The sequence below is a fragment of the Aquarana catesbeiana genome, linkage group LG07 (genome assembly GCF_042186555.1).
Source record: "Aquarana catesbeiana isolate 2022-GZ linkage group LG07, ASM4218655v1, whole genome shotgun sequence".
Lineage (NCBI taxonomy): Eukaryota > Metazoa > Chordata > Amphibia > Anura > Ranidae > Aquarana > Aquarana catesbeiana.
The window spans coordinates 45,476,090-45,502,894 of record NC_133330.1 but is presented as its reverse complement, the minus strand read 5'-3'; the positions used below and the strand labels follow the sequence as shown (position 1 = coordinate 45,502,894).

Sequence of the window (26,805 nt, the reverse complement as noted above, 5' to 3'; positions counted from 1 at the left end):
TCGGGAAGAAGGCATTGGAACTTTTGCAGTCATCCACATGGGGCGCGTTTGCTGGGAGGAGCGTTCAGATCGGCGTTCACGAAGGCGCCGATCGATCTGGATGGTTAAAGCAATAAGTTCCTCAAGGGTATCCGGCATTCCTACCCGTGCGAGCTCATCCTTGAGGCTCTCTGATAACCCCATACGGAATTGATGGCGTAATGCCGCATTATTCCATTGTGTGTCCGCGCTCCAGCGTCGAAAGTCCGTGACATAGTCCTCGGCCGGTCTGCGGCCTTGCTGGAGCGCGAACAAAGCTGACTCAGCGGTGGCAGTACGCTGCGGGTCATCATACAGTTGGGCCATGGCCTCAAAGAAAGAGGACAAGGACTGGATCTGTGCTGAGTTGGTTTCCAGCAGGCGATGAGCCCAGGTTTGCGGCTCTCCTTGCAGAAGGGATATCACAAATCCTACTTTAGTAGCTTCCAAAGAAAAAGTCCGTGGCTGTAAGGCAAAATATAACTGACAGGCACTGAGGAAGGCCAGGAACTTCGTGCGGTCCCCAGAGAACCTCTCAGGGATGGGAACCCTTGGTTCGGGTGGAAGCATAACCACAGAGGGAGATACAGTGGCTTGAGCTGGAGCTGCTGCTGGAGCAGGAGATGCGCCTCCTGGGCTACTGAGGTTCAGAACTTGACCTTCCAGTCTGGTATAACTGTCTTGCAAAGTCTGTACGGCTTGCGTGAGTGCGGCTAAGTGCGTACAGATTTCCTTGATAGGAGAGGCCTCTCCTGCGGGCTCAGACATGGCTGTTCGTACTGTTAGGTACCTGGTAGTTGAGCCCGACTGGTGGAAGGAGACCTCTCTTAAGCACTGGTTCAGAAGCCACTGGAGTGGGGACAGTAGTCTACTGATCACAGTGGGTAGGAGTGCCTGATGCGGTTTCTTGCGATGGCCAGCGCAGGAGCTGATGAGACTTCCTTCAGGGAGGCTGTATAGCGGATGCAGGTAGGCAGAAGCGGATCCGTTAGCAGGCAGGAGAAGGATGTTGCAGCAGCAGAACCTGGAGCTGGAAGAGCAGGTGGTGAGCAGCGTCACAGGACACAAGCAAAGCAGAGTCAAACAGTCCGTATCAGCAGGAGATCAGGCAGGTATATGGCAGAAGGGATGATCACAGAATAGTCAGGCAGGCAGGTAATCGGCAACAGGTAACAGGAGCAAGGTCAGGCAGGCCGGGTCGGGTAGGAGATAGCAGAGTAGTCAGACGGAGCCGGGTCAATTCACAATAGTAACAACAGGCAGATTACAGAACTCAGGTGCAGAGCTGCAGACGAACAGCACCTGATGGAAGTAACTGACATCTATTTAAAGGGACTTTGGCGCCAAACAGCGCTAGCGCGAACGCACCAGCGCCCCCCAGTGGGGAATTTGGCTGAATTGCTCTGGAAAAGCCTCTCGTGCACCTGCGTGCACGTATGTTAGCCCGATGACCACCAACACGTCCCTGACATCCTGTCATCGGGAGCAGTGATCGCTGTCATGTGAGTTGAAGCCCACCCCCCCACACACAGTTAGAATCAGTCCCTAGGACACACTTAACCCCTTCATCGCCCCCTAGTGGTTAATCCCTTCCCTGCCAGTGTCATTTACACTGTAATAGGTGCATTTTTATAGCACTGATCGCTGTATAAATGATAGTGGTCCCAAAATAGTGTCAAAAGTGTCCGATGTTTCCGCCATAATGTCGCAGTCCCGATAAAAAGATCGCAGATCACCGCAATTACTAATTAAAAAAAAATATATATTATAAAAATGCCATACAACTATCCCCTATTTTGTAGATGCTATAACACTCAATATCCGCTTATTGCGATTTTTTTTTTTACCAAAAAATTTTTTTTTTATATATATATTTTTGGGGGATATTTATTATAGCAAAAAGTAAAAAAATATTGCATTTTTTTCAAAATTGTTGCTATTTTTTGTTTATAGCGCAAAAAATAAAAACTGCAGAGGTGATCAAATACCACCAAAAGAAAGCTCTATTTGTGGGGAAAAAAAGGACATCTATTTTGTTTGGGTGCAATGTCGTACGACCGCGCAATTGTCAGTTAAACAACGCAGTGCCGAATCGCAAAAAGTGCTCTGGTCAGGAAGGGGGTAAAATCTTCCGGGGCTGAGGCGGTTAAAGAACCAACGGAGAGCTTTGTGACATAAGTGTTGGTTTTGAAACAATTGCTCAAAAAGTAAAGATTTATATTCAAATTCATCAGCCTGTATCTGCTGACAATTGCATCAATTGATTTTCACTGAAGTCACCTTGCTTGTGTATATCTTTACAATATGCTCAATTAGAATTGGCCAGATTTTTGACAGGCTTACTTTTGTTTGGTTCAGTTCAAAAGAAAGGAGAAAGGGTGCTGTTTTACCTAGCTCTATTTTTAATTTCCCTACAGGACCCCTCTGCTACGCAAACTTTGAACCCATATTTATATACAGATTTCCTAACGCTGCTGTTGGGGGGGAGGGGGGGCTGGCACATGTCTGGCATTGGGGAGATATCAGAAGGAAAACATCTGGCCAATTATCTTCTGAAGGTTCTATAACCCTTTCACTGCCGAAACCATTTTTTCTATTTTTGCACACTTGTTAAAATTAATCCCAAATCTAAGGGGGTCCTAATAAAGGAAATATTCATCTAGAGGCTGAAAGATCCTAGAGTTCCTTCAAAAGCCCTCCCACTGGCCAGTGTGATACTAAATGCTGGGGCCTATGTTGGAATGCTCAGGTAAAATTGTATCCCACGATAAATGGTGTACGGTCCCAAGTTAGGGTGGCAATGTCCTGTGAGAGAAGAGTAATGAGATTGTGGGCAGCGGCCTCTCCCCACTATGCAGTCTGTTGTGAAGCCCTTTTCCCGGTGTTCGAAACTCAGGGCTTTTGCAGCAACTCTGGATGCTGTACTTTTTCCACATTTTGTTATTTTACAGCCTTATTCCAAAATGGATTAAATTAATTATTTTCCTCAAAATTCTACAACCAAATACCCCATTATGACAACGTGAAAGAAGTTTGTTTGAAATCCTTGCAAATTTGTTGAAAAGAAAAAAAATCACATGTACACACGTATTCACAGCCTTTGCTCAATACTTTGTTGAAGCACCTTTGGCACCAATTACAGCCTCAAGCCTTTTTGAGTATGATGCCACAAACTTGGCACACCTATTTTTGGGCAGTTTCTCCCATTCTTCTTTGCAGGACCTCTCAAGCCCCATCAGGTTGAATGGGGAGCGTCTGTGCGCAGCCATTTTTAATTATGTTCTGGGCTCTGGCTGGGCCACTCAAGGACATTCACAGAGTTTTCCCATAGCCATCCCCTTGTTATCTTGGCTGTGTGCTTAGGGTCGTTGTCCTGTTGGAAGATGAACCTTCACCCCAGTCGGAGGTCCAGAGCGATCTGGAGCAGGTTTTCATCAAGGATGTCCCTGTAAATTGCTGCCTTCATCTTTTCCTCGATCCTAATTAGTCTCCCAGTTCCTGCCGATGAAAAACATCCCCACAGCATGATGCTGCCACCACCATTCTTCACTGTAGGGATGGTATTGGCCAGGTGATGAGTGGTGCCTGGTTTCCTCCAGACATGTTTGCCATTTAGGTCAAAGGGTTCAATCTTTGTTTCATCAGACCAGAGAATTTTGTTTCTCATGGTTTGAGAGTCCTTCAGGTGCCTTTTGGCAGACTCCAGGTGGGCTGTCATGTGCCTTTTACTGAGGATGAGTGGCTTCTGTATGGCCACTCTACCATACAGGCCTGATTGGTGGAGTGCTGCAAAGATGGTTGTTCTTCTGGAAGGTTCTCCTCTCTCCACAGAGAAATGCAGGCGTTCTGTTAGAGTGATCATCTGGTTCTTGGTCACCTCCCTGACTAAGCCCCTTCTCCCTCGATCACTCAGTTTGGCCGGGCGGCCCGCTCTAGGAAGAGTCTTGGTGGTTCCAAATTTCTTCCATTTATGGATGATGGAGGCCACTGTGCTCATTGGGACCTTCAATGCTGCAGACATTTTTTTGTACCCTTTCCCCAGATCTGTGCCTCGATCCATCCCGTCTCAGAGGTCTACAGACAGTACCTTGGACTTCATGGCTTGGTTTGTGCTCTGACATGCACTGTTAACTGTGGGATCTTATATAGACAGGTGTGTGCCTTTACAAATCAGGTCAAATCAACTGAATTTACCACAGGTATACTCCAATTACATTGAAGAAACATCTCAAGGATGATTAGTGGAAACAGGATGCACCTGAGCTCAATTTTGAGTTTCATTGCAAAGGCTGTGAATACTTATGTACATATATATTAATACATTTGTAAAGATTTCAAACAAACTTCTTTCCCGTTGTCATTTTGGGGTATTGTTTTTTGAATTGTGAGGAAAATTTTAACTTGAATGAATTTAATCCATTTTGGAATAAGGCTGTAACAAAATGTGGAAAAAGTGAAGCGCTTTGAATACTTTCCAGATGCACTGTACATATCCCAGCAAAGTGTTGATACAAACTCAATGCGTCATTTATTAAAAATATACCTACCATGAAATAAACTATACAAAATATAAGCACAAAAACATGTATATGTATTGTATTTTTTATTGAACAGATAATATACAGCACAAGTTTATTAGTGTCCATATAAACATGAATCTTAGTCCATCTTCCACTTGTGAATCTTAATGCATCTGCACTTCCGCTATATTGTGCAAATACAATATTCAGTGTGACCTCCTCCAACCCCTATTGTACACTTTCACCTTAATGGACGGACATTTAAATGATACAAAATGGGAAAGAGGATGTTCCCTTTTTAACTTGGTAAAAGTTTTATGCCCGATGATAGACACCACCAATCACTGCATACAATTAAGCAGACAATTCACTCAAAAGAAGCAGGAAGACTATATAGTGCTCTCTGTTTAATTAAAATACATTTATTTAAAAAAGACTTCACTCACATATAGTAGTACAAATCAGTCAGGCTCATTTCCTAAGGCTCTATCTGGGAAGCTGTTCACATATGACAACTGCAGTGGGAGGAAAGCAGCGACAGCCTGGTTCATATGACTGCTCTGGAAAGTGCTGCGGACCAGGGCTAAAATAACATCACTTACGTAATATTTACCAAAAGCAACTGTGCAAAAGACTATCAAATGCAAATGTGGTTTTCGTCATTGAGATGTTTTTCAAGATTTCGAGTATTGTAAAATACCTTTTATTAAAGCGCTTCAGGCAAAGCACAACATTTAGTATTAAATAAATCATAAGGTATAATGCTGGTATTGTTAAATTGTACTTTTAGTCTGAAGAATCAGAATCACCAAGTGTTTACAAAGCATTTAATCAAGTTTCAAGTACTTTTCTTCTTGCCTTTCCATTAGCTCCAGATTGAGAATGTACAGTAGATCCTAAAGTGTAAGTGCCAGTTCTGGCCATAGATATTAAAGTCCAATTCTAGCTTGGGCAAAGAATTAAACTCATGCATCCCACAACCCTTAACAAATACTGGTTTACTAATACTTTAATGGCATCCCAGTCTTAGTCCGTAGGGTTCAATATTGAGTTGGCCCACTCTTTGCAGCTTTAACAGCCTCAACTCTTCTGGGAAGGCTGTCCACAAGGTTTAGGAATGTGTCTAGGGGAATGTTTGACCATTCTTTCAGAAGCACATTTGTAAGGTCAGGCACTGATGTTGGACAAGAAGGCCTGGCTTGCAGTCTCCGCTCTAATTCATCCCAAAGGTGTTCTATTGGGCTTAGGTCAGGGCTCTCTTGCTGCCCAGTCAAGTTCCTCCATCCCCCAAACTCGCTCTTCCATGTCTTTATGAACTTTGCTTTGTGCACTGGTGCGTAGCCATGTTAGAAGAGGAAGGGGCCATCCCCAAACTGTTTCCACAAAGTTAGGAGCATGGAATTGTACAAAATGTCTTGGTATGCTGACACCTTAAGAGTTCGCTTCACTGGAACTAAGAGGCCAAGCCCAACCCCTGAAAAACAACCCCTCACTATAATCTCTCCTCCACCAAACTTTACACTTGGCACATTTGAGTCAGAAAAGTATCCTTCTCCTGGCAACCGCCAAACCCAGACACGTTCATCAGATTGCGAGACAGAGAAGCGTAATTCGTCACTCCAGAGAACACATCTCCACTGCTCTAGAGTCCAGTGGTGGTGTGCTTTACACCATTGCATCCAACACTTTGCATTGCACTTGTTGATGTAAGGCTTGGTTGCAGCTGCTCAGCCAGAAAAACCCATTCCATGAAGCTCTCTACACACTGTTGTTGTGTTAATCTGAAGGCCACATGAAGTTTGGAGGTCTGTAGCTATTGAATCTGCAGACAGTTGGCAACTTCTACACACTGTGAGCTGTAGCATGCCCCACTATCATTTTATGTGGCCTACCAGTTTGTGGCAGAGTTGCTGTTGTTCCCAGTGGCTTCCACTTTGTTATAATACCACTATAATATTTAGTAGCAAGGACATTTCATGGAGGGGCTATCACAGTACCAAGTTTGAATTCACTGAGCTCCTGAGAGTGATCCATTCTTTTACAAAATGTTTTTAGAAGCAGTCTGTATGCCTAGGTGCTTGATTTTTTACACCTGTGGCCATGGAGGTGATTGGAACACCTGAATCCAATGATTTGGAGGGGTGTCCTAATACTTTTGGCAATATAGTGTACCTGCAACACTGATTTCGAGGCGAACATATAAAGCAACGTAAAGCAGTCTTTATACGCGACATAAAGAATGCCAGAATGGGGTTACGACATGACAAAGGTAATCGGACAATGTTCCTGGTGTTGGCCTTTAAGTCTTAGTTTCCCTGTCAATTAGGTATGCAAGCACGCTCCTGAGATCTGTGATCAGTGGCACTTCATGTTTACAGGAGGTGATTGTGACTCAATAGTGATATGGAGGGCAGGAAGTCAATATCGCCAAGCTGTGGGAGTGGCCAAAAGAAAAGATCTAAAGCTGCATCAACAATGAAACTAAAGATACTTCTTGCAGCAATATCACTGCATGGAAATCGTCTAGAAAGAAGGCGATGTGTGGGAAGGCCCAAGTAACATGCAGTAATTGGGTACTGAGAGCCTAATTTCTGTGAGCTGTAATAAGGTTCACTTTAATGTAAAGTAAATATGATTTATAGTGATGGAAAAAAAAAATCAGTCCATAGAACTGGCAGAGATAACTGTTACAAAATGAACATTTGGCAGGAAGTGTGCAGATGGCACTGCTCAGCTCAAGTAGAGAGGAGGGGTAGAGAGCAGGGAGATAATCTAAGTGGGCTCTACAATTACAGGCCAATGATTAGCAAAACAGTCTTCTATCGTACAGGAAATCTGTGCATTACACCAGCATACATATACAGTGTGTGTGTGTATATATATATAATATATATATACACAGTGCCTTGAAAAAGTATTCATATCCCTTGAAATTTTCCACATTTTGTCATGTTACAACCAAAAACGTAAATGTATTTTATTGGGATTTTATGTGATAGACCAACACAAAGTGGCACATAATTGTGAAGTGGAAGGAAAATGATAAACGGTTTTCTTTTTTTTTTTTTTTACAATTAAATATGTGAAAAGTGTGGGGTACATTTGTATCCAGCCCCCCTGAGTCAATACTTTGTAGAACCACCTTTTGCTGCATTTACAGCTCCAAGTCTTTTTGGGGATGTCTCTACCAGATTTGCACATCTAGAGAATGAAATTTTTGCCCATTCTTATTTGCAAAATAGCTTAAGCTCTGTCAGATTGGATGGAGAGCATTTATGAACAGAAATTTTCAAGTCTTACCACAGATTCTCAATTGGATTTAGATCTGGACTTTGACTGGGCCATTCTAACACATGAATATACTTTGATCTAAACCATTTCATTGTAGCTTTGGCTGTATGTTTACCTCCTCCCCAGTCTCAAGTCTTTTGCAGACTCTTATGCCGCGTACACACGGTCAGATTTTCTGATGGGAAATGTTTGATGGGAGCTTGTTGTCAGAAATTCCGACTATGTGTAGGCTCCATTGGACATTTTCCGTCGGAATTTCTGACAAACTCTCAAATTTTCTGACAACAAAATCTGTTGTTGTAAATTCCGATCATGTGTACACAATTCCAACGCACAAAGTTCCACGCATGCTCAGAATCAAGCAGAAGAGCCGCACTGGCTATTAAACTTTATTTTTCTCAGCTCGTTGTACGTGTTGTACGTCACCGCGTTCTTAACGTTCGGAATTTCCAACAAGATTTGTGTGACCGTGTGTATGCAAGACAAGTTTGAGCCAACATCCGTCTGAAAAAAAACATGGATTTTGTTGTTGGAATGTGCGATCGTGTGTACGCGGCATAACAGGTTTTCTTCTTAGATTGTGTGAGTTTGTGTCACCGATGCAAAATTAAATTAACTAGTAAATGAGTGTGTTTCTTTAAATTTGTGTGCTGGGTCTGCTGCAATCATAAATTCCCTACCAATGGTATGGGATGTGCAATACGTTAAGAAGATTCAGTGTATCCAAAAAATATATAGAGAAAATATAAATACAGTCGTGCTCATACATTAACATACCCTGGCAGAATTCATAAATTCTTGGACATTTTTCAGAGAATATGAATGATAACACAAACTTTTCTTTCACTCATGGTTAGTGTTTGGCTGAAGCCATTTATTATCAGTCAACTGTGTTTACTCTTTTTAAATCAAAATGACAACAGACTCTACCCAAATGACCCTGATCAAAAGTTTACATACCCCAGTTCTTAATACTGTGTATTGCCCCCTTTAACATCAATGACAGCTTGAAGTCCTTTGTGGTATTTGTGGATGAGGCTCTTTATCTTCTCAGATAGGAAAGCTGCCCATTCCTCTTGGAAAAAAGCCTCCAGTTCCTGTAAATTCTTGTGCTGTCTTGCATGAACTGCACGTTTGAGATCTCCCCAGAGTGGCTCAATGATATTGAGGTCAGGAGACTGAGATGGCCACTCCAGAACCTTCACTTTATTCTGATGTAACCAATGACAGGTCGACTTGGCCTTGTGTTTTGGATCATTGTCATGTTGGAATGTCCAAGTACGTCCCATGCGCAGCTTCTTGGCTAAAGAATGCAAATGTTCCTCCAGTATTTTTTGATAGCATACTGCATTCATATTTGATTACATTTCCTGTGCCTTTTGTAGCTCACACATCCCCAAATCATCAGCTATCCACCTCTGTGTTTCACAGTAGGAATGGTGGACCTTTCATCATAGGCCTTGTTGACTCCTCTCCAAATGTAGCGTTTATGGTTGTGGCCAAAAAGCTAAATGTTGGTCTCATCACTCCAAATGACTTTGTGACAGAAGGTTTGAGGCTTGTCTCTGTGCTGTTTGGCATATTATAAGCGGGATACTTTGTGGCATTTGTGTAGTAATGGCTTTCTTCTGGCGACTCGACCATGCAGTCCATCTTTTTTCAAGTGTCTCCTTATTGTGCATCTTAAAACAGCCACACCACATGTTTTCAGAGACTCCTGTATTTCACCTGAAGTTATTTGTGGGTTTTTCTTTGCATCTCGAACAATTTTCCTGGCAGTTGTGGCTTAAATTTTAGTTGGTCTACCTGACCGTGGTTTGGTTTCAACAGAACCCCTCATTTTCCACTTCTTGATTAGAGTTTGAACACTACTGATTGGCATTCTCAATTCCTTGGATATTTTTTTATATCCCTTTCCTGTTTTATACAGTTCAACTACCTTTTCCCCCAGATCCTTTGACAATTCTTTTCCTTTCCCCATGACTCAGAATCCAGAAACGTCAGTGCAGCACTGGATGAAAGATGCAAGGGTATGTCAGGAGTCCAGAAACTTATTGACCTTTTACACACACACACTAATTACAAACAAACAGATCACAGGTGAGGATGGTTACCTTTAATAGCCATTAAAACCCCTTTGTGTCAACTTGTGTGCATGTTATCAGGCCAAAATCACCAGGGTATGTAAACTTTTGATCGGGGTCATTTTGGTAGTTTCTGTTGTGATTATGATTTAAAAAGAGTAAACACAGTTGATTGATAATAAATGGCTTCATCCAAACTAACCATGAGTGAAAGAAAAGTTTTTGTGTTATCATTCAAATTCTCTGAAAAATGGCCAAGAAATCATAAATTCTGCCACGGTATGTAAATATAGGAGCACAACTGTTTGTATAGAGTAAAGTCCCCGTGCTCTTCTTCAAAAATGGTTGATTAAACCCTCCTGAACAAATGACGATGCCGTGTTTAAACTTCCACCAATCCGTGACGCACCACCTAATATCTCATGTGTGTTCTAACTGTAGGGGGAGTGGGACTGACTAGGAGGAGACAGAGATCGGTGTTCGTGTGCGCCCCCTAGTGGCCAAAAGGCGAACCGATGTAAGGTAACGTTGTTTTGCCCAGGGGAGCCAACTTGCCGGTGGTCGGGAAGCTGTTAATTTATCCTAAATGGAGATTGAGCATTCTGTATCTGAAGGGGTGGAGGTTTGACATGACCCCCCCTTTTTTGTTCTGGCCTCTGTCCTAGCCTTCTCTGTCCTACTTCTCTCGGCCCCCCCCTTTTGTTTTTCTTTCCCCATTCTTTCCTCTCTCCCTTTCTTCTCTGTATTGTCTTTTCCCTTTTCATTATCTCTTTGGTTCTGTTTTTCTTTAACAACGGTATTCACCGTGTAACAAAACCTCATGGGGTACAGAGACTCTTTAGTGCTGGCCAATCCAAAACATTTTCATGATCTGTATCATGATCACTTGTTTTTCAAGTGCTGTGATTTTCTAATTCGGTGACATATTTTGACATGTTTGTCATTGTTCTCTGTATTGTTGTCTTAAAATAAAGTATTGAAAAAAAAATGCACACTCACATGTTGAAAAATCAAAATTGGCTTTACGAATGTCGGTGACTCCAAACAGGCTTGTAAACTAACAGTCTTGACCATCCAACGAGGTCCGCATACGTGATGACGTCACCGTCCTAGGCCTCACCCTAAGCGTTTCGTCAGCGATGACATCATCTGGGTTCTGTGGTTATATATAGGGGAAGTAACTTGCATTTCAGTCTTGCTCATTGGCTGCTGCAAGAGGTGGATAAGCTGTTTACTGGGTCTAATGTTTTGACCCATAAAACAGGTCAGGATGCACCTTCCCCTGTAAGGGGATATTATAATCTGGATCGGCCTTAACCCTGAATTTTACACCTGCAGCATTTTTATTTTATCATGGTTTAGTAATATTGTCACTTTAAGTGCTAATTTGCATACGGTTCTGAGATGATGATAAAAGCCTCTCAAGTTTTCCAGCTTTTGATGCATCAGGATGTCTGTTTCTCTCGCTTTCCACTGCAGCTTTCCCAGTGTTCGGGATTAGCAAAAGATTTTTGTTTTTTAATTATACACGACTTGGAGAATGCTCTTGTGCGTTCCTGAAGTGTTCCTGCCAGTGAATAGCTCTGATCTATAACGCAGCTGCTAAGTTAATACTACCAAGGAATTCATGTTTATTTAATAGAACAATTTGAATGAATTTAAAATTAATTCTCACAACGTTAGGCTTTACAGAAAACTCCCACTGTGTACTAACTGGGGTATGGTGGATGTAATTCACTGGCATCATCTCTATTATAGGGGACCTTTCACACATTCGATAAGTCAGTGGTGCACCAGGTAAGCAGGAGGGAGCAAAGACAAGTGGAAAATGTGGGATGAAAAGCCACGAGAGAGATCCTTCTAAGGGACAATTTACACAGGCTCTGAGGGCCAGTTCACACCACATGCAGTCCAATGCATTTTTTTTCTGCATCAAAAACGCATGGAAAGTAGGTTATATGGTTTTCAATGGCATAGTTCACACCAGTGCTTGCAGTTCCAGTGCGTTCCAGTTCCACAGAAAAAAGTAGAACATGCTGCATTTTTCCTGCACTGGATGGTACTGGAACGCTGTAAAAGGCATCAAAAATGCACTGGAACACATATGTCCTTATTTAAAGTTAGGAAAAAAAGAGGGAGGAAAAAATGCACTGGACTGCATCAAAAACGTGCGTGCAGAAAAGCATCTGGAACGCACGCATTCCAGACTGTGTTTCTATGGTGTGAACTGGCCCTCAGTCAAATCGCAGAGCAGCAAGAGCGATTCAGCGCTCGAGCCACTCTGTGTTGCTGGCTGGCTAGGGGGCAGTGTGGTGCATGATTCAGCAAACCACACCGTCTTCCTTTCTTTTTTTTTTTTGTGAAGTGTACAAAACGTACACTTCATACACTGCAATGTCGGGTGGTGAGATGCGCTGAGCTGCTTGACATTGCAGTGTGATTCAGCCCAGTGCACTGCGATAAAATGCAACATGCCTGCATTTTAGCGCTATGCTGCGTTCCAGTGTGAATGAGACACATAGGAAACAATTGTTTCCTGTGTGTCCCTGGGGTTACACTCCAGTAAAACGCCTGGCACCGCACATAGTGTGAATCGGCCCGAAGGTGCTTCCACACTGAGCAGTGTTTGAAGCGCTTTTACGTTTTAAAAAAGCGCAAGGAAAGCTGAAGAAAAATGCATCCCCTTAAATTCTATGTATGTCTTCACACTGGTTCATTGGTGTAAATAATCCTGCTTGCTGCATTTATGGTGCATATTTGGTCAGTTAATAAAAAATGCACTTTCCCACTGAAATGGATTGAAAACGCATCAAAAACGCTTCCATGTTGCTTTTTTGAATCACGTCCTGTGAAAAATTCCAAAGATTCCTACACTGTGCTAGGCTGCGGTCAGGTACCAGTGAGCAATGGTCAAAGGGATGAGGCCCCAAATAAGAAACCAATGTGTGGTCAGTAGATGCAACCATTAAAAACAAGATGCCAATCACAGCAGGTCACTCGTTGTACAGCTCCTCTATTCAGAAAACCTTGCAACCTTTTCACTAAATGTCCATTTTTTTTGTGATTGGAGGAGGAGAAATCATGACTTCCATCTGGCCCCTCCTCCAATCACGGAAATCCTTGCATTCAGTGTAAAGGATACTTGGCTTCTTCTGAATGGAGGAACTGTACAATGAGCGACCAACTGATTAGAGTAGAACAGCTGGAACTACTGGTCTCAGCACAGGATGTTTGCTGCTTACAGTACTATGAGGGCCGAATGAATGTAACGGTTTTACCAAAAGGAGCAGAAGCCAAACATGGGACAGGCATTAATAGAGGTCATTTATTCCTACATCCACATCAAATGGCCAAAAATTTTATTTTTCCTGGAGTTCAGCTTTAAAAAGTAGAACTATGGGTTAAACTATATATATTTTTTTATTTTGAATAGAGTAAGGGAGGGTTATAACCCCTGTCAGATTTTTTCCCCCTTTTCTGTCCCATTGCAGGGATTTCCCTTTACTTCCTGTCCCATAAGCAAACAGGAAGTGAGAAGAAATCCCTACAAATTAAGGGAATTACTCACGGACCCCCAGGTCACCAGAACTAGTATCCCCATTGGAAGATTTCTCCTCTATTACTGTGATGGGAGGGCCCGTGGAACCCAGAATCCCTCGGAAAGGTTGGGAAACCCTTGTTTCAGCTCCCCATGCACTTGCTATGTCTAAGTCATCCTGTGTCCCTTAGGGGCACAGGGTAACTGAGAAAATATGGCTTGGATTACTTAAAATGAGACAGTAATATTTATCCACAATATTTCCCAGGATATATATAAAGACTATTCTTGGTTTGTTTGATTCTGAACTCAACATGTTAATTGAAAGAGCTAATCACATTAGCCTCTGTACAATGTAGGAGAGGGGCCAACTCCTACTAGAGCTCCTGCTATTGTGAAAAGGTGCAGGGCTGGTGCTACCACTAGGCAGCCGCCTAGGGTTCTTTGAAGTACATTGGTAGGCTGCATTGACGGGCGCTGGTGAGGCTGCATTTGAAGGGCGCTGGTGAGGCAACATTGATGGGAGCTGGTGAGCCTGCATCAATGGGCGCTGGCGAGGCTGCATTGATGGGTGCTGGTGAGGCTGCATTTGATTTGCCTTGATGGGCGCTTCATTAAAAGGGTGGGGTATACATGGGCAGGGAAAAGGGGGTGGGGTCAGGGGTGGAACCAGGGGGGCTGCAAAATTAGGTTTCGCCTAGGGTGTCAAAAATCCTTGCACCAGCCCTGAGAAGGTGTCCTGTGGTTATACTTATGATAATGTATAATCTACTGTGTAAAGCACAGTGACAACAAGTCTGACCTGTAGTGAAATCCCGATTAATCACAACAATGGCCAGGTGGGCACAGAGTCACATTGGCTGCTTTAAGGGATTAGTTAATTAGCTCATGTTAATTTATGTTTCTGGTTACAGGTATATTGTTAGAGTAATATGTGCAGGAGGGGGGGACCTCCTCTTCAACTGTATATAAGACTGTATTCTTGTTCTAATAAACAGTTCATGGTGAGCAACCAAACGAGTATTGTCTTGTTTGTGGTTGTCAGCGGTTTGAATATCTGATATCTATATTCAGACTGGAAGGAAGCGGTATATGACGAAAGCACTCAAGCGGAGTGTGGGACGTTCCATTACAATTACTTTTCTGGGGACAACCCAAAATTTGGGATTCTCTTTTACTTTCACTTTCAATGCTAATGGTAAACAGGACAAATAGAGAGGGTGAGGGGGAGCACAGACAGCAATAAAAACTGACAGGTGTTCTAATCCCTCTATACTCTATCCAAAACTAAAAAAAAAGTTTTGCCTTTAATTATACTTTAATTCAAAACTAGAAGCATTCTGCAATAAAGAGTCAGGGAGAATTCTTAAAGAAAGAATAGAAAAGACATCCAGCTGGGATGGATGAAGAGAGCTTGATTTCTGTAAAGTAGAAAGCCTGTAGAAGCTGATCTACAAATCTTTATGTTCAATACAAAAACAAAAAGAGCAAACTTGTAAAAACTTACAAGTCACATTAAATATTACTGAATCTTTACTGTATATTTAAACAAAACTGTTCTTTTCATTTTGGATAGAGTAAGGGAGGTTTATAACCCCTGATTTTTTTTTTTTGCTATTTGTTTCCCATTGTGGAAATTTACCTTCACTTTCTATTTCATAGTCACAACAGGAAGTCAAAGCAATTCCCTCCAAAGTTGTCACCAGAACTGTTCTGGTGACAACCCAAAATTGGGGGGTTTCTGTTACTTTCACACTTGGTGATAACAGTAAAAAGGACAAATATAGAGGATGAATCTCCCTAATGGGGGCACAGACAGCAATAAAAACCTGACAGGTTCTAATCCCTCTATACTCTCATCCACATTACAGTTTTCTTTCTTTCTTTTCTTAACCAGAACTTATTTAGTTGTTTATAACAAATTCCAGATACCTTCCTCCGACAGCTGTGTAGTTTATGTTGCTTATAAAGTGTATGTAAACTGTAATGCCCCGTACACACGGTCGGATTTTCCGACGGAAAATGTGTGATAGGACCTTGTTGTCAGAAATTCCGACCGTGTGTAGGCTCCATCACACATTTTCCATCGGATTTTCCGACACACAAAGTTTGAGAGCAGGCTATAACATTTTCCGACAACAAAATCCGTTGTCGGAATTTCCGATCGTGTGTACACAAATCCGACGGACAAAGTGCCACGCATGCTCAGAATAAATAAAGAGACGAAAGCTATTGGCTACTGCCCCGTTTATAGTCCCGACGTACGTGTTTTACGTCACCGCGTTCAGAACGATCGGATTTTCCGACAACTTTGTGTGACCGTGTGTATGCAAAACAAGTTTGAGCCAACATCCGTCGGAAAAAATCCTAGGATTTTGTTGTCGGAATGTCCGATCAATGTCCGACCGTGTGTACAGGGGCATAATAATGAACTTCCCTTATTAGTTCTCATTTGGTTTGTAAAACATATGGTATAAAGTGTTTTGTTATATCTGTTTGACAATTGCAAAAAATGCCTGTTGATCCAGCCAGAAATTCAGTGAGCTAATAACTTCTTATACTGCACTGTTAGGATCCTTTCACATGGGCGGACCAATTGGTTCCTCCTTTCAGTTTTCAAGGTGAATCAGACTGGACCCTCCATTATCTTCTATCTATGGCAGCAGATGTAAATGGACATGCATCCATTTACACCCACCGACATCCAATCCCACCTGCTAAAAACAGACAGATGGGGACCTCACCTGCACCTGTGGCACCCCCTTCATCTCCAGCCCCCACTTTGTCTCAAAAATCAGCAGCAGAGAGGAGGTTAGAACTCCTCCGCCAGATCCTGCGCTATTCTGTACAGCCGCAGAGAGGGTCCTCTCTGCCACCGTCTCAGCCGTTGGCAGAAGAAAGGAGGTCAGAACTCCTCCTACAGATCCTGCATTTCTCTGTGCAGCCACAGCACCCCTCGTCTCTGCATTCAGCAGATTCAGGCAGCTGACTCCCGCCCTCCTCTGGTCCTCCTCCAGACCCTCAATTTCTCCTTCCCAGCTCCTACCCCTGTTTCTTCCAGGCAGCAGGTAAGTGGGGTGCACTGTGATGGTGAGGGGGGCTCTTGAAATTGGATGTAAGGGGGAGTGGGGTGCTCTGGACATCTAGTCTTTAAGATACAACTGGCCCTTTGAAGGCAACCATAATGCTGCTGCGGACCACAATGAAATTGAGTTTTACACCCCTGGTCTAGCGGATTGGATCGGATGGCAGTCAAGTGTAAATGGACAGGCGGTCCATTTACATCTGACCACCCATAGAGGAGAGTGGGCTGTATCTGTGTCCGCTGTGCATAAGTGGAGCAGACATGGCCTAGCCAACCGCCTGCTCAACAGGCATCATAAGACAGATTCCCCGTTGAGCAGGTGGATTCCTGGCAGAGTCTGTCCCATGTGGAAGGGGTCTTATCAGTTCCATTGTTTCCAGCTCTCTCTGAAGACTACAGAACATCACCTACACTATATTGTCAAAAGTATTGGGATGCTTGTCTTTACACGCATGCTCAGTATTGAGTTGGCCCATTCTTTGCAGCTTTAACAGCCTCAACTCTTCTGGGAAGGCTGTTCACAAGGTTTAGGAGTGTGTCTATGGGAATGTTTGATCATTCTTCCAGAAGCGCATTTGTGAGATCAGGCACTGATGTTGGACAAGAAGGCCTGGCTCATAGTCTCCGCTCTAACTCATACCAAAGGTGTTCTATCGGGTTGAGGTCAGGACTCTGTGCAGGCCATTCAGGTTCCTCCACCCCAAACTTGCTCATCCATGTCTTTTTGGACCTTGCTTTGTGAACTGGTGCGCAGTCATGTTGGAACAGGAAGGGGCCATCCCCAAACTGTTCCCACAAAGTTGGGCGCATGAAATTGTCCAAAATGTCTTGGTATACTGACGCCTTAAGAGTTCCCTTCACTGGAACTAAGGGGCCAAGCCCAACCCCTGAAAAACAACCCCACACCATAATCCCCCCTCCAACAAATGATTTGGACAAGTGCACAAGGCAAGGTCCATAAAGACACGGATGAGCGAGTTTGGGGTTGGAGGAGCTTGACTGGCCTGCACAGAGACCTGACCTCAACCCCATAGAACACCTTTGAGGCTAAATTAAAGTGGAGACTGCGAGCCAGGCCTTCTCGTCCAACATCAGTTTCTGACCTCACAAATGCGCTTCTGGAAGAATGGTCAAACATTCCCATAGACACACTCCTAAACCTTGTGGACAGCCTTCCCAGAAGAGTTTAAGCTGTTATAGCTCCAAAGGGTGGGCCAACTCAATATTGAACCCTGCAGACTAAGACTGGGATGCCATTAAAGTTCATGTGTGTGCAAAGGCAGGCGTCCCAATACTTTTGACAATATAGTGTATGTTATAGAACAGAGGAAAAGGGGAGGGAAGATATTTTGTAGCCTTAACATACTCCCTTGTCCAACGGCGGCAAAGCTGCTCCTCTATAGATACAGTAGAGTGAGTGAAGGTTGTCATTCTAAAACAGAAAGTGTGTTATTGGCAGGATCATCAGGTGAAAATAAAGACATAAAGCTGTAAAAAACGAATGCCAGCCACCACTTCTAAGGGCCGAAAAACTACAAAATATTACATATTTGTTATTGGGTTTGGATGTGCTTTAATATGGTAAGAAATAGGAAATCATTGCATTTCCTGAGAGGATCAGCATAATTATTATTAAGAGGAAACTGATACAGAGAAAAATACAGGATTTGCCATTGCTAATCTCCCTGTAATACAATTACCTGGCTGTCTGGCTTTCCGAGTCATTGACCAAGAACGTAGATCACAAAATAAGAGTGAAGTTGGAAGGCTCCTATCTACAGCCTTGTTCCAGGTCAGGGACTCAGAAATAACTGAAGCCATTGGGTCTTCATGACCGCCAGGTAACTAGCATTTTTATGAAAAGTATGCCGTGGCATCCTCCATATCTGCCCAGTACAGATTTCCTTATATAGTAGTATTATTAGCAATAATATACGGCAATGTACAGCAGGTTCCAGTCTTACACGTGTGTTCTGTCTGCAGCCTCCATGTACTCTGATATACAGAGGGACCCACCAGATATAGGAAGTATTTTGGCTCATCCTGATTATCTGGAGGCAAACACTGAACTCATCAAACCCAAGAAACTCCAAAATCCAGTAAAAGCATCTAGAAGTCACCAGGAGCTCCACCGGGAACTGCTAATGAACCATCGAAGGTAGGTTTCCTGTATAATAAAACTGAGATTACCAGTTTCTATAGTCTGAGATTGACACTTATGGCTCTGAAATACCTATTTTTTATATACATTATTACTTTACATAGCTTCCTGTAACTGCATCCCGATAGTCAATCTGGTGGAAATTGCACTGTTAGTAACTGTTCACTACAAATGTATGATACCAACTCATCTCACTAGCCCACCAATCTAAAGTACTGAAAGTAGCTCGTTCCACTCCACATATCATACCTCACTAGTCTGTCTAGTCCAGGATTTCTCAGCTAGAGTTTTATGGGACCCAGGGGTTCCTGGAGCAGGGAGCAATGCCAGACTGACCTCCTACACACAACGGCCACCAATGCAAGAGAACAAAGTGGAAAATCCCTGTGCCTGTGTGGGTTTCCTCCGGGTACTTCGGTTTCCTCCCATACTCCAAATACATGCTGGTAGTTTAATTGGCTCCTGTCTAAATTGGCCCCAGTATGTGTAAGTATGAATGCAGACATCCCAACCTGCAAAAACTAATTTCAGGGAGGTGGCAAACATATTGCAGGGAGGGGACGCTTCTCACCAGTGTCCATCAGCGCAGCCTCAGTGTCCCGGCTCCGTCCTGCCCCCTCCCTTGGCCACAGACAGAAGACAGAGCAGCCTGAGCAGTCACCGCAGCCGTACTCAGTTCGGCCGCTTGGGCTGCTCTGTCTTTTGTCTGTGGCTGATTGACAGGCCCAGCCAGGGAGATCGCCCGGCACTCGCGGGTGTCCAGGAGGCCGCAGTCAAATGCGGGAGACTCCCGTGACTCGCGGGGGACTTGGGATGTCTGTGAACGTGAGTTAGGGACCTTAGATTGTAAGCTCCTTGAGGGTAGGGGCTGATGTAAATGTATAATATATATGTAAAGCGCTGCATAGAAATTGATGGCACTATATAAGTACCTGTAATATTATTATTATTTTTATTATTAAACAGGATTTATATAGCGCCAACAGTTTACGTAGCGCTTTACAACATTAGGGAGGACAGTACAATTACAATACAATTCAATACAGGAGGAATCAGAGGGCCCTGCTCGTTAGAGTTTACAATCTAGGAGGGAGGGTCAAGTTATACAAAAGGGTAATAGCTGTGGGGGATGAGCTAATGGAGGAAAATAGTGCAGTTGTTAGATGGAGGCAGGATAGGCTTCTCTGAAGAGGAAAGTTTTCAGGGATTGCCTAAATGTGGATAAATTTGGAGACAGTCTGACAGATTGGGGTAGGGAATTCCAGAGGATGGGCGAGGCTCGGGAGAAGTCCTGGAGGCGGATATGGGACTAGGTGATGAGGGAGCTAGAGAGCAGGAGGTCCTGGGAGGAACGGAGAGGGCGATTAGGTTGGTATTTTGAGACTAGGCTGGTGATGTAGCTGGGGGCAGAGTTGTGGATGGCTTTGTAACTTATTGTTAGTATTTTGAATTTAATTCGTTGGGCGAGTGGTAGCCAATGGAGGGATTGGCAGAGGGGGGTAGCAGACACTGAGCGGTTTGTAAGGTGGATGAGTCTGGCAGCAGCATTCATGATGGACTGAAGGGGGGATAGTCTATTTAAAGGTAAGCCAATGAGGAGGGAGTTGCAGTAGTCGAGGCGAGAGATAACCAGGGAGTGAATCAGGAGCTTTGTGGTTTCGTTGGTTAGAAAGGGACGTAGTTTAGAGATATTGCGGAGGTTGAGGCGGCAAGCTTTGGAAAGTGATTGGATGTGGGGTCGAAAGGAGAGTTCAGAATGCAGGATAACGCCTAGTACCCTGACATGTGGGGACGGGTGGATGGTTGTGCCATTGCTCTTGACAGACAAGTCAGGGGAAGTGGCACGTGAGGGAGGAAATATTATAAGCTCGGTTTTGGACAAGTTGAGTTTGAGGAAGTGGTGTGACATCCATACAGATATGTCGGTTAGTAAGTTAGTGATGCGTGAGGAGACTGATGGAGTGAGTTGAGGGGTGGAGAGATAGATTTGTGTGTCGTCGGCATAGAAATTATATTGAAAGCCATGAGAGGCTATCAGCTGACCCAGGGAAGAGGTGTAGATTGAAAATAAGAGAGGTCCAAGAACAGAACCTTGGGGGACCCCGACAGAGAAAGGAAGAGGAGTGGAGGAAGTAGAATTGTAAGTGACACTGAAGGTGCGTTGGGATAGGTAGGAGGAGAGCCACTGAAGAGCACAGTCACGGAGACCGGGGGAGTAACGTTTTTGAGGAGGAGGGGATGGTCAACCGTGTCAAAGGCAGCTGAAAGATCCAGAAGTAGGAGTACAGAATGGTGTCCGTTGGTTTTTGCAGTTAGTAGGTCATTTGTGAGTTTTAAAAGAGCAGTTTCTGTGGAGTGTTGAGGGCGAAATCCAGATTGAAGGGGATCAAGAAGGTTGTTTTTAATGAGGTGGTCACTCAGTTGGTTGTAAACCAGGCGTTCAAGGAGTTTAGAGGAAAAGGGGAGCAAGGAGATAGGGCGTAGGTTGTTAAGATTGGTAGGGTCCAAGGACGGCTTTTTAAGTATGGGGGTGACCAGTGCATGTTTTAGAGCATTGGGGAAGACTCCAGAGGTGAGGGAGAGATTGAAGATGTGGGTTAGAGAGTGTAGGATGGAGTCAGAGGGCGACCGTAGCATATGAGAGGGAATAGGGTAATAAATAAATAAAATGAAGTACCACATCACTGCTGAGAGGTCCAGATACAAATGTATTCCAATAAAACTCAGGGAGACATTCCAAAAATATCCAACACATTTCAGGGTCCAAGAGCTACCCCTTCAGGGCTCGATTGACAGCAATGGGAATAGACAAGTGAACTGGACTTCTACTGTTATTTTTTTCAATTATTTTCCCAGAAATCTGCACTAAGGTACAAGGCAGATTTTAAAAATGGTAAGATACTCCCAAAGGGTTAATCATGTCTAAAGGGATTTAGACCCTGAAACTTTCCTCATTAGAACCCTGAACGTGCAGCAGCTGATTGACAATGAAAGTCACTCCTATTCAGATTCACTTTGCACATTGACATAGACAAACATTTTTTCCTCCAGAGCAACAAAAGGTAAGAGTCTGCATCAACGTTTATTAAAATCCTTGCAATGTTAGAATTATTCCTTTAAGACTTTGTTGAAGGGGTCGGTAAAAATATAAGGTTGATCTGCGTTTTTGGCTCCCTGCCCACCTGATCCCCTTTCAGCTGCATAAGCAGTAGATGCATCACAAACGTGTCCCCGCTGTCGCATTCAGCCAGTAGTACTGCCCGCTGAATGCAACCCATTCCAGAAGCGTGGGAGCTAAGCAAGGATTGTGTGATATGACATTTCGGTTATATCAGTCACGTGCCAGCATTTTTTGCAGATTTTTTTTAAAATTGTCATCCAGATCAAGCAAGGCCTTATGATTGCTTTCTTATTAACATTGGCAGCAAGTTCCATTTTTACTGACAAGCTTGCTAAAATACCAGCCAATTGGCTGCCTCACATATGTACTAATTCTGTGCATGTTCATTAACTGGATCATAGCACTTCTGAGTAGAACTACATTAAAAAAAAAAAAAATTTTAGGTCCCCCTCTACTGTTTAAAAAAAAATATAGTATCAAAAAACTCTTAACCTGTCCATGGTCCAGCACTGTTCTTGATGTCCACCTTGGTCCAGAGCCTGTACACACCTGTAGTGTTATTCTGCCCATTTCTTGTGAGCCCAGCCTGTCATTTACATTACCCATTTGGGGGTGCGTCAATACACAGGCTGGGATCGTGGTACTCCAGGACAGAACGATGCTCACATATTGTTTCGAGAGTGTTGCCAAGTCCTGAAGAATGCCCACCGTTGACAGGAAAAGGAGCTGCCATTAGATAGGCAAGAAGACTGCAGGAAAAAAATTGTAAATAGGGGTTTTCAAAAAAAAGAAACAATACGCTTTATATCACAATGTATATGCAGACTTCACTAGAAATGTTTCTTTAGCTGGTCATATAGGTCAGGCCTACAGAAGAACCCTGGGGCCATTTCTTAAATATATTAATCAAAATCCAATTCAAAATCAGATTTCTGAGATAAAAAGTCAGACGTGTGAGGCTCCTTGGTCCTAAAATCTTACAAATCACCAGTGGTGGCTGGTGGGTTCTTCTTTTGGGGGAGGCGGCAAACAAACACCCCCCCGGCGGCGTGGCACAGCACTGAGACAGCACCCAACACCCAGCGCCCCCCGGCGCGGGCCGTCCAGCACTTACCCATGTGATGGGGCCGTGGTATCCTCTCCTCTTCTCCTGGAGTACAGGCAGTAGCGGCTCCAGTGTCCACCAGTGGTAAGCAATTTTTCACGAGCGATGACTGGTGTTGGCACTTCAATCATCATGGCATAATGGTTGATATGGCGTCAGGGTGATTGAAGTGCATTATTTCTATTGCTACATTGTAATATATAATGAAGTGGTTCAACTCACCATACTGCAGAATCAGTGGGAGCCCTGGCACATCTTCAGCCACCAGATGCAGCGTGTCACTTGCCACCGTCGCCTGTCACCAGATGCAGCATGTTACTTGCCACCGTCACCTGCCACTAAAGGTGGATTGTTACTTGCCACTTTCACCTGGCAGCAGATGTGGATTGTCACTTGCCATGTCTCCTGCCACCATTTGCAGATTGTCACTTGCCACATCTCTTGCCAACATTTGCAGATTGTCACGAGCCACGTCACCGGCCACCAGATGTGGGTTGTCACTTGCCATGACAGCCAGTGCCACCAAATGTGCATTGGCACTGCATTGGTGGCAGGCTGACAGCACTGGTCCATTTAGTGAGAGCAGGAGAGCGGTGATGCGGGGTGGGCAGTGAGAGATGATGTCATCTCACTGCTCCCCGCTGCACCACCGACATTGAAGCAAGGGGGTCTGGCTGCAAAGTGGAGCTCCACGATGACCGTGCTGTGAGGGTGGAAGAGCTGACACTGAGAGATTATGTCATCTCTCTGCTACTCGCCGCACCTCGCTCCCAAATTGAAGAGGCCCGGCTGTGAAGAGCTCGCTTCTTTCCTCTCCTCCACCTCTCTCATGTAGCCAGCCCACCTGCCGCAGCATCCGCAACCCGCTGGTTAGGCAGGGACCCTGCGGAAAGAGACTCGGGGCTATGGGCCCCAGTGGCAGGAAAGGTCCCCTCCTCTGGTAATTGCAATCATTTGGCGTGCAGTACTGAGGTCCACCAGCAAGTGTCTCCTGCCAGTTTGGAGCTGTCAGAAGAGGTTTTCCCTGCTGGCATTTTGTCACCTTTGGGCCGCAGTACTGGCGTCCACCAGCGGAGGAATCCTGGCAGTATGGAGCAGGTATTCCCCTCTGCAGACAGGTGTCACCTGACTTTAATTAGCAGCTGCAGTATAAATACCCGGCAGGTGCACACTCATCTTGCCTTGATATTGTCCTTGAGCCCTGATCTGCAGCCTGCATCCTGTTTACCTGATTCCTGATTCCTGTACCTGAGACCTGATTCCTGGAGCCTGTTGATCCTGTTCTCTGTCTGTTTCCTTGCTCTGGACCCTGAGCCTTGTATCTGACCCGTCCCTCCTGTGATCCATCCATCCTCTCTTTTCCTGTTTGTTTCCCTTCCCCAGCTGCTGACCTCTCGTTGACGACCCTGGCCTGGCTCTGTTTATGATCTCGGTATTTCCCTTACTTGTATATATTTGTTCTGTTATTATTATTATTTGTGGGGTTCTGTTTTGTATTGGTTGTGGTGCACTGAGTGATATTGGAGGTGGTTGTGTTATATTTATTCATTTATCTTTAATAAATCATTTATATTTTCACTTATACACGTCTGGGTTTCCTCTGTTGCAATCCACACAGTTCTGGTCTTATCTGGTACATGACACCCAGATTTGGGGCTATAGCCCCAATAGCCACCCCCTAGCAACACCCCTGCGTGACACATATGTCAAACAGAGGGTGATAAACCCAAATGATCACCACTAAAAATTAAAACAAAAAACATGTGCAGATATAGTCAACACTATAACAAATACTGAATGTTCAAGAAAAATCCAAGTGACAATATTCAATATATAGTTCAAAACTTCATGTGAATATCAAAATGTAGTTCAAAGCATCATGTGAATATCCCAACCGTGAACCAGAATATATGGCCAAAGTGAGAAGTACCACTACTGAAAAATGGGAGGCTTACCAGAGCGTTTGACTCACAAAAGGTATGTTCTTGTGGGTTCAAACGGGCTTGTGTTGTGTAAACAACCAATGGGAATGGACACTAGAACCTTCAGATGGCTGGAATGGGAACACCTCAAGATGGAAGATATGACTGATAGAGTCTTGGAAACACCTGACAAACCGGAACTATTTAACGAATATATAGTGTAACCTGTACGATCTGTCTGGGCTGCTCCTCTCTATGGTGTCTCCTCCATCAATACAGCGGACTGTTGTTTACCACCCGCACCGATCAGCTGACTCAAGCACACCAGGACACCTGATCGATGCGGGTGGTAAACAAGAGTCCACTGTATTGATGGAGGAGACACCATAGAGAGGAGCAGCCCGGACAGATTGTACAGGTTACACTATATATTCGTTAAATAGTTCCGGTTTGTTAGGCGTTTCCAAGAATCTATCAGTCATATCTTCCATCTTGAGGATAGCCGGGTGTTCCCGTTCCAGCCATCTGAAGGTTCCAGTGTCCATTCCCATTGGTTGTTTACACAACACAAGCCCGTTTGACTCACAAAACATATGTGCTTGTGGGTTCAAACGCTTCGGTAAGCATCCCATTTTTCGGTGGTGGTGCTAATCACTTTAGCCATATATCCTGGTTCACGGTTGGGATATTCTCATGAAGAAGCTTTGAACTACATTTTGATATTCACATAAAGTTTTGAACTATATTTTGAATATTGTCACTTGGATTTTTCTTGGACATTCAGTATTTGTTATAGTGTTCACTATATCTGCACTTGTTTTTTGTTTTAATTTTTAGTGGTGATCATTTGGGTTTATCACTCTTTTTTTTAAAGCGCTACACTATTTGTTTTCTTTTGTATTGCTATTTACACTTGGGTTTGGGGTTGGTAAAAACACACAGTTGAACTGCAGATTTACCACCCCCTAATCACTCCCCTTTAAGCTGCAAAGACAGAGGATGGTGGTTTACTCATGCCACGGCCACAATGCTTTGCTTTATGACTGTGGCAGGAATTAAACCTTTTGTCAAGTTAGGTGGGCACTTCCGCTCACTGAACACGACCCATCCAAGTGAATAGGGCTGTACTGCAAGTGCATGCAATGCACATGGTTGCGGCACATTTAGCCCTGGTTCATATATGTGATGCAGAAAACACATTAAATCCTGTGCATTTACTGCACCGCATTGAAATTGCACGGCGTTCATGCGATCTGCTGTGGGTGTCAATGTTAAACTAACGACACCCCAAAACAGCTTGCAAAACGCAGTGCGATTGCCTGAATCATATCGCATGTGTGAACACCTATGCAATCCAATTCCAGTGCGGCAAAAAAAAAAAAAGTCCTGCACCATTTTGCTACAGATGCACTGCGCAGATATCGCGTGTGATTTGCACAGGAATTCCTGTGTGAAACACATGCAATGCGCTGCATCGTGGTAGTGTGAACCTAGGCTTACAGGGTTAAAACAGGCAGGGGAGTGAGCAACATATCACCTCCTATCACATGCCTTTTAAAGTGACTTGTCACATGTGTAAACAAGCCCTTCATGGAAGAGCAACCAATCAAAATGGTGTATTAAAAAATCCTGCTTGCTGCTTCTTCAATACACTTTCATCAAAATGTGCATTATACTGTATAGCGTTCAGTAGTAACACATGTAGAACGCAATTAAAATGCACCTAACGCACTGCACAGCCGTGAACCAGCCTTACTAATCGTACTGCAGCCAAGGTAACTCTGATTTGTTCTTGTTGGTAACTTCTTGAACATCACTGATCTTTGCTGTGACTCATTGATAAATATCATTAGGTGTTTCAGACAGAGTTTTACCAGATTGAAAGCTGTAGGTGTCCATTATCCTAGGAAGTGAGTTGGCAGCTCCATTTACAAGTCAGATGGAAGTCAGACAATGAGGT

General features: G+C 43.9%; 1 protein-coding gene across 2 annotated transcripts in view; it reads left to right on the top strand.

Moving 5' to 3' along the window:
• FAM107A (family with sequence similarity 107 member A) overlaps positions 1-26,805 on the top strand; it is a 271,788-nt gene that overhangs the window by 222,184 nt on the left and 22,799 nt on the right. For both annotated transcript variants that reach the window (XM_073592128.1, XM_073592129.1), the window contains one exon: positions 18,520-18,694. In XM_073592128.1, the coding sequence (XP_073448229.1) occupies positions 18,520-18,694 (175 nt within the window). The remainder of the gene's footprint in view (positions 1-18,519; positions 18,695-26,805) is intronic.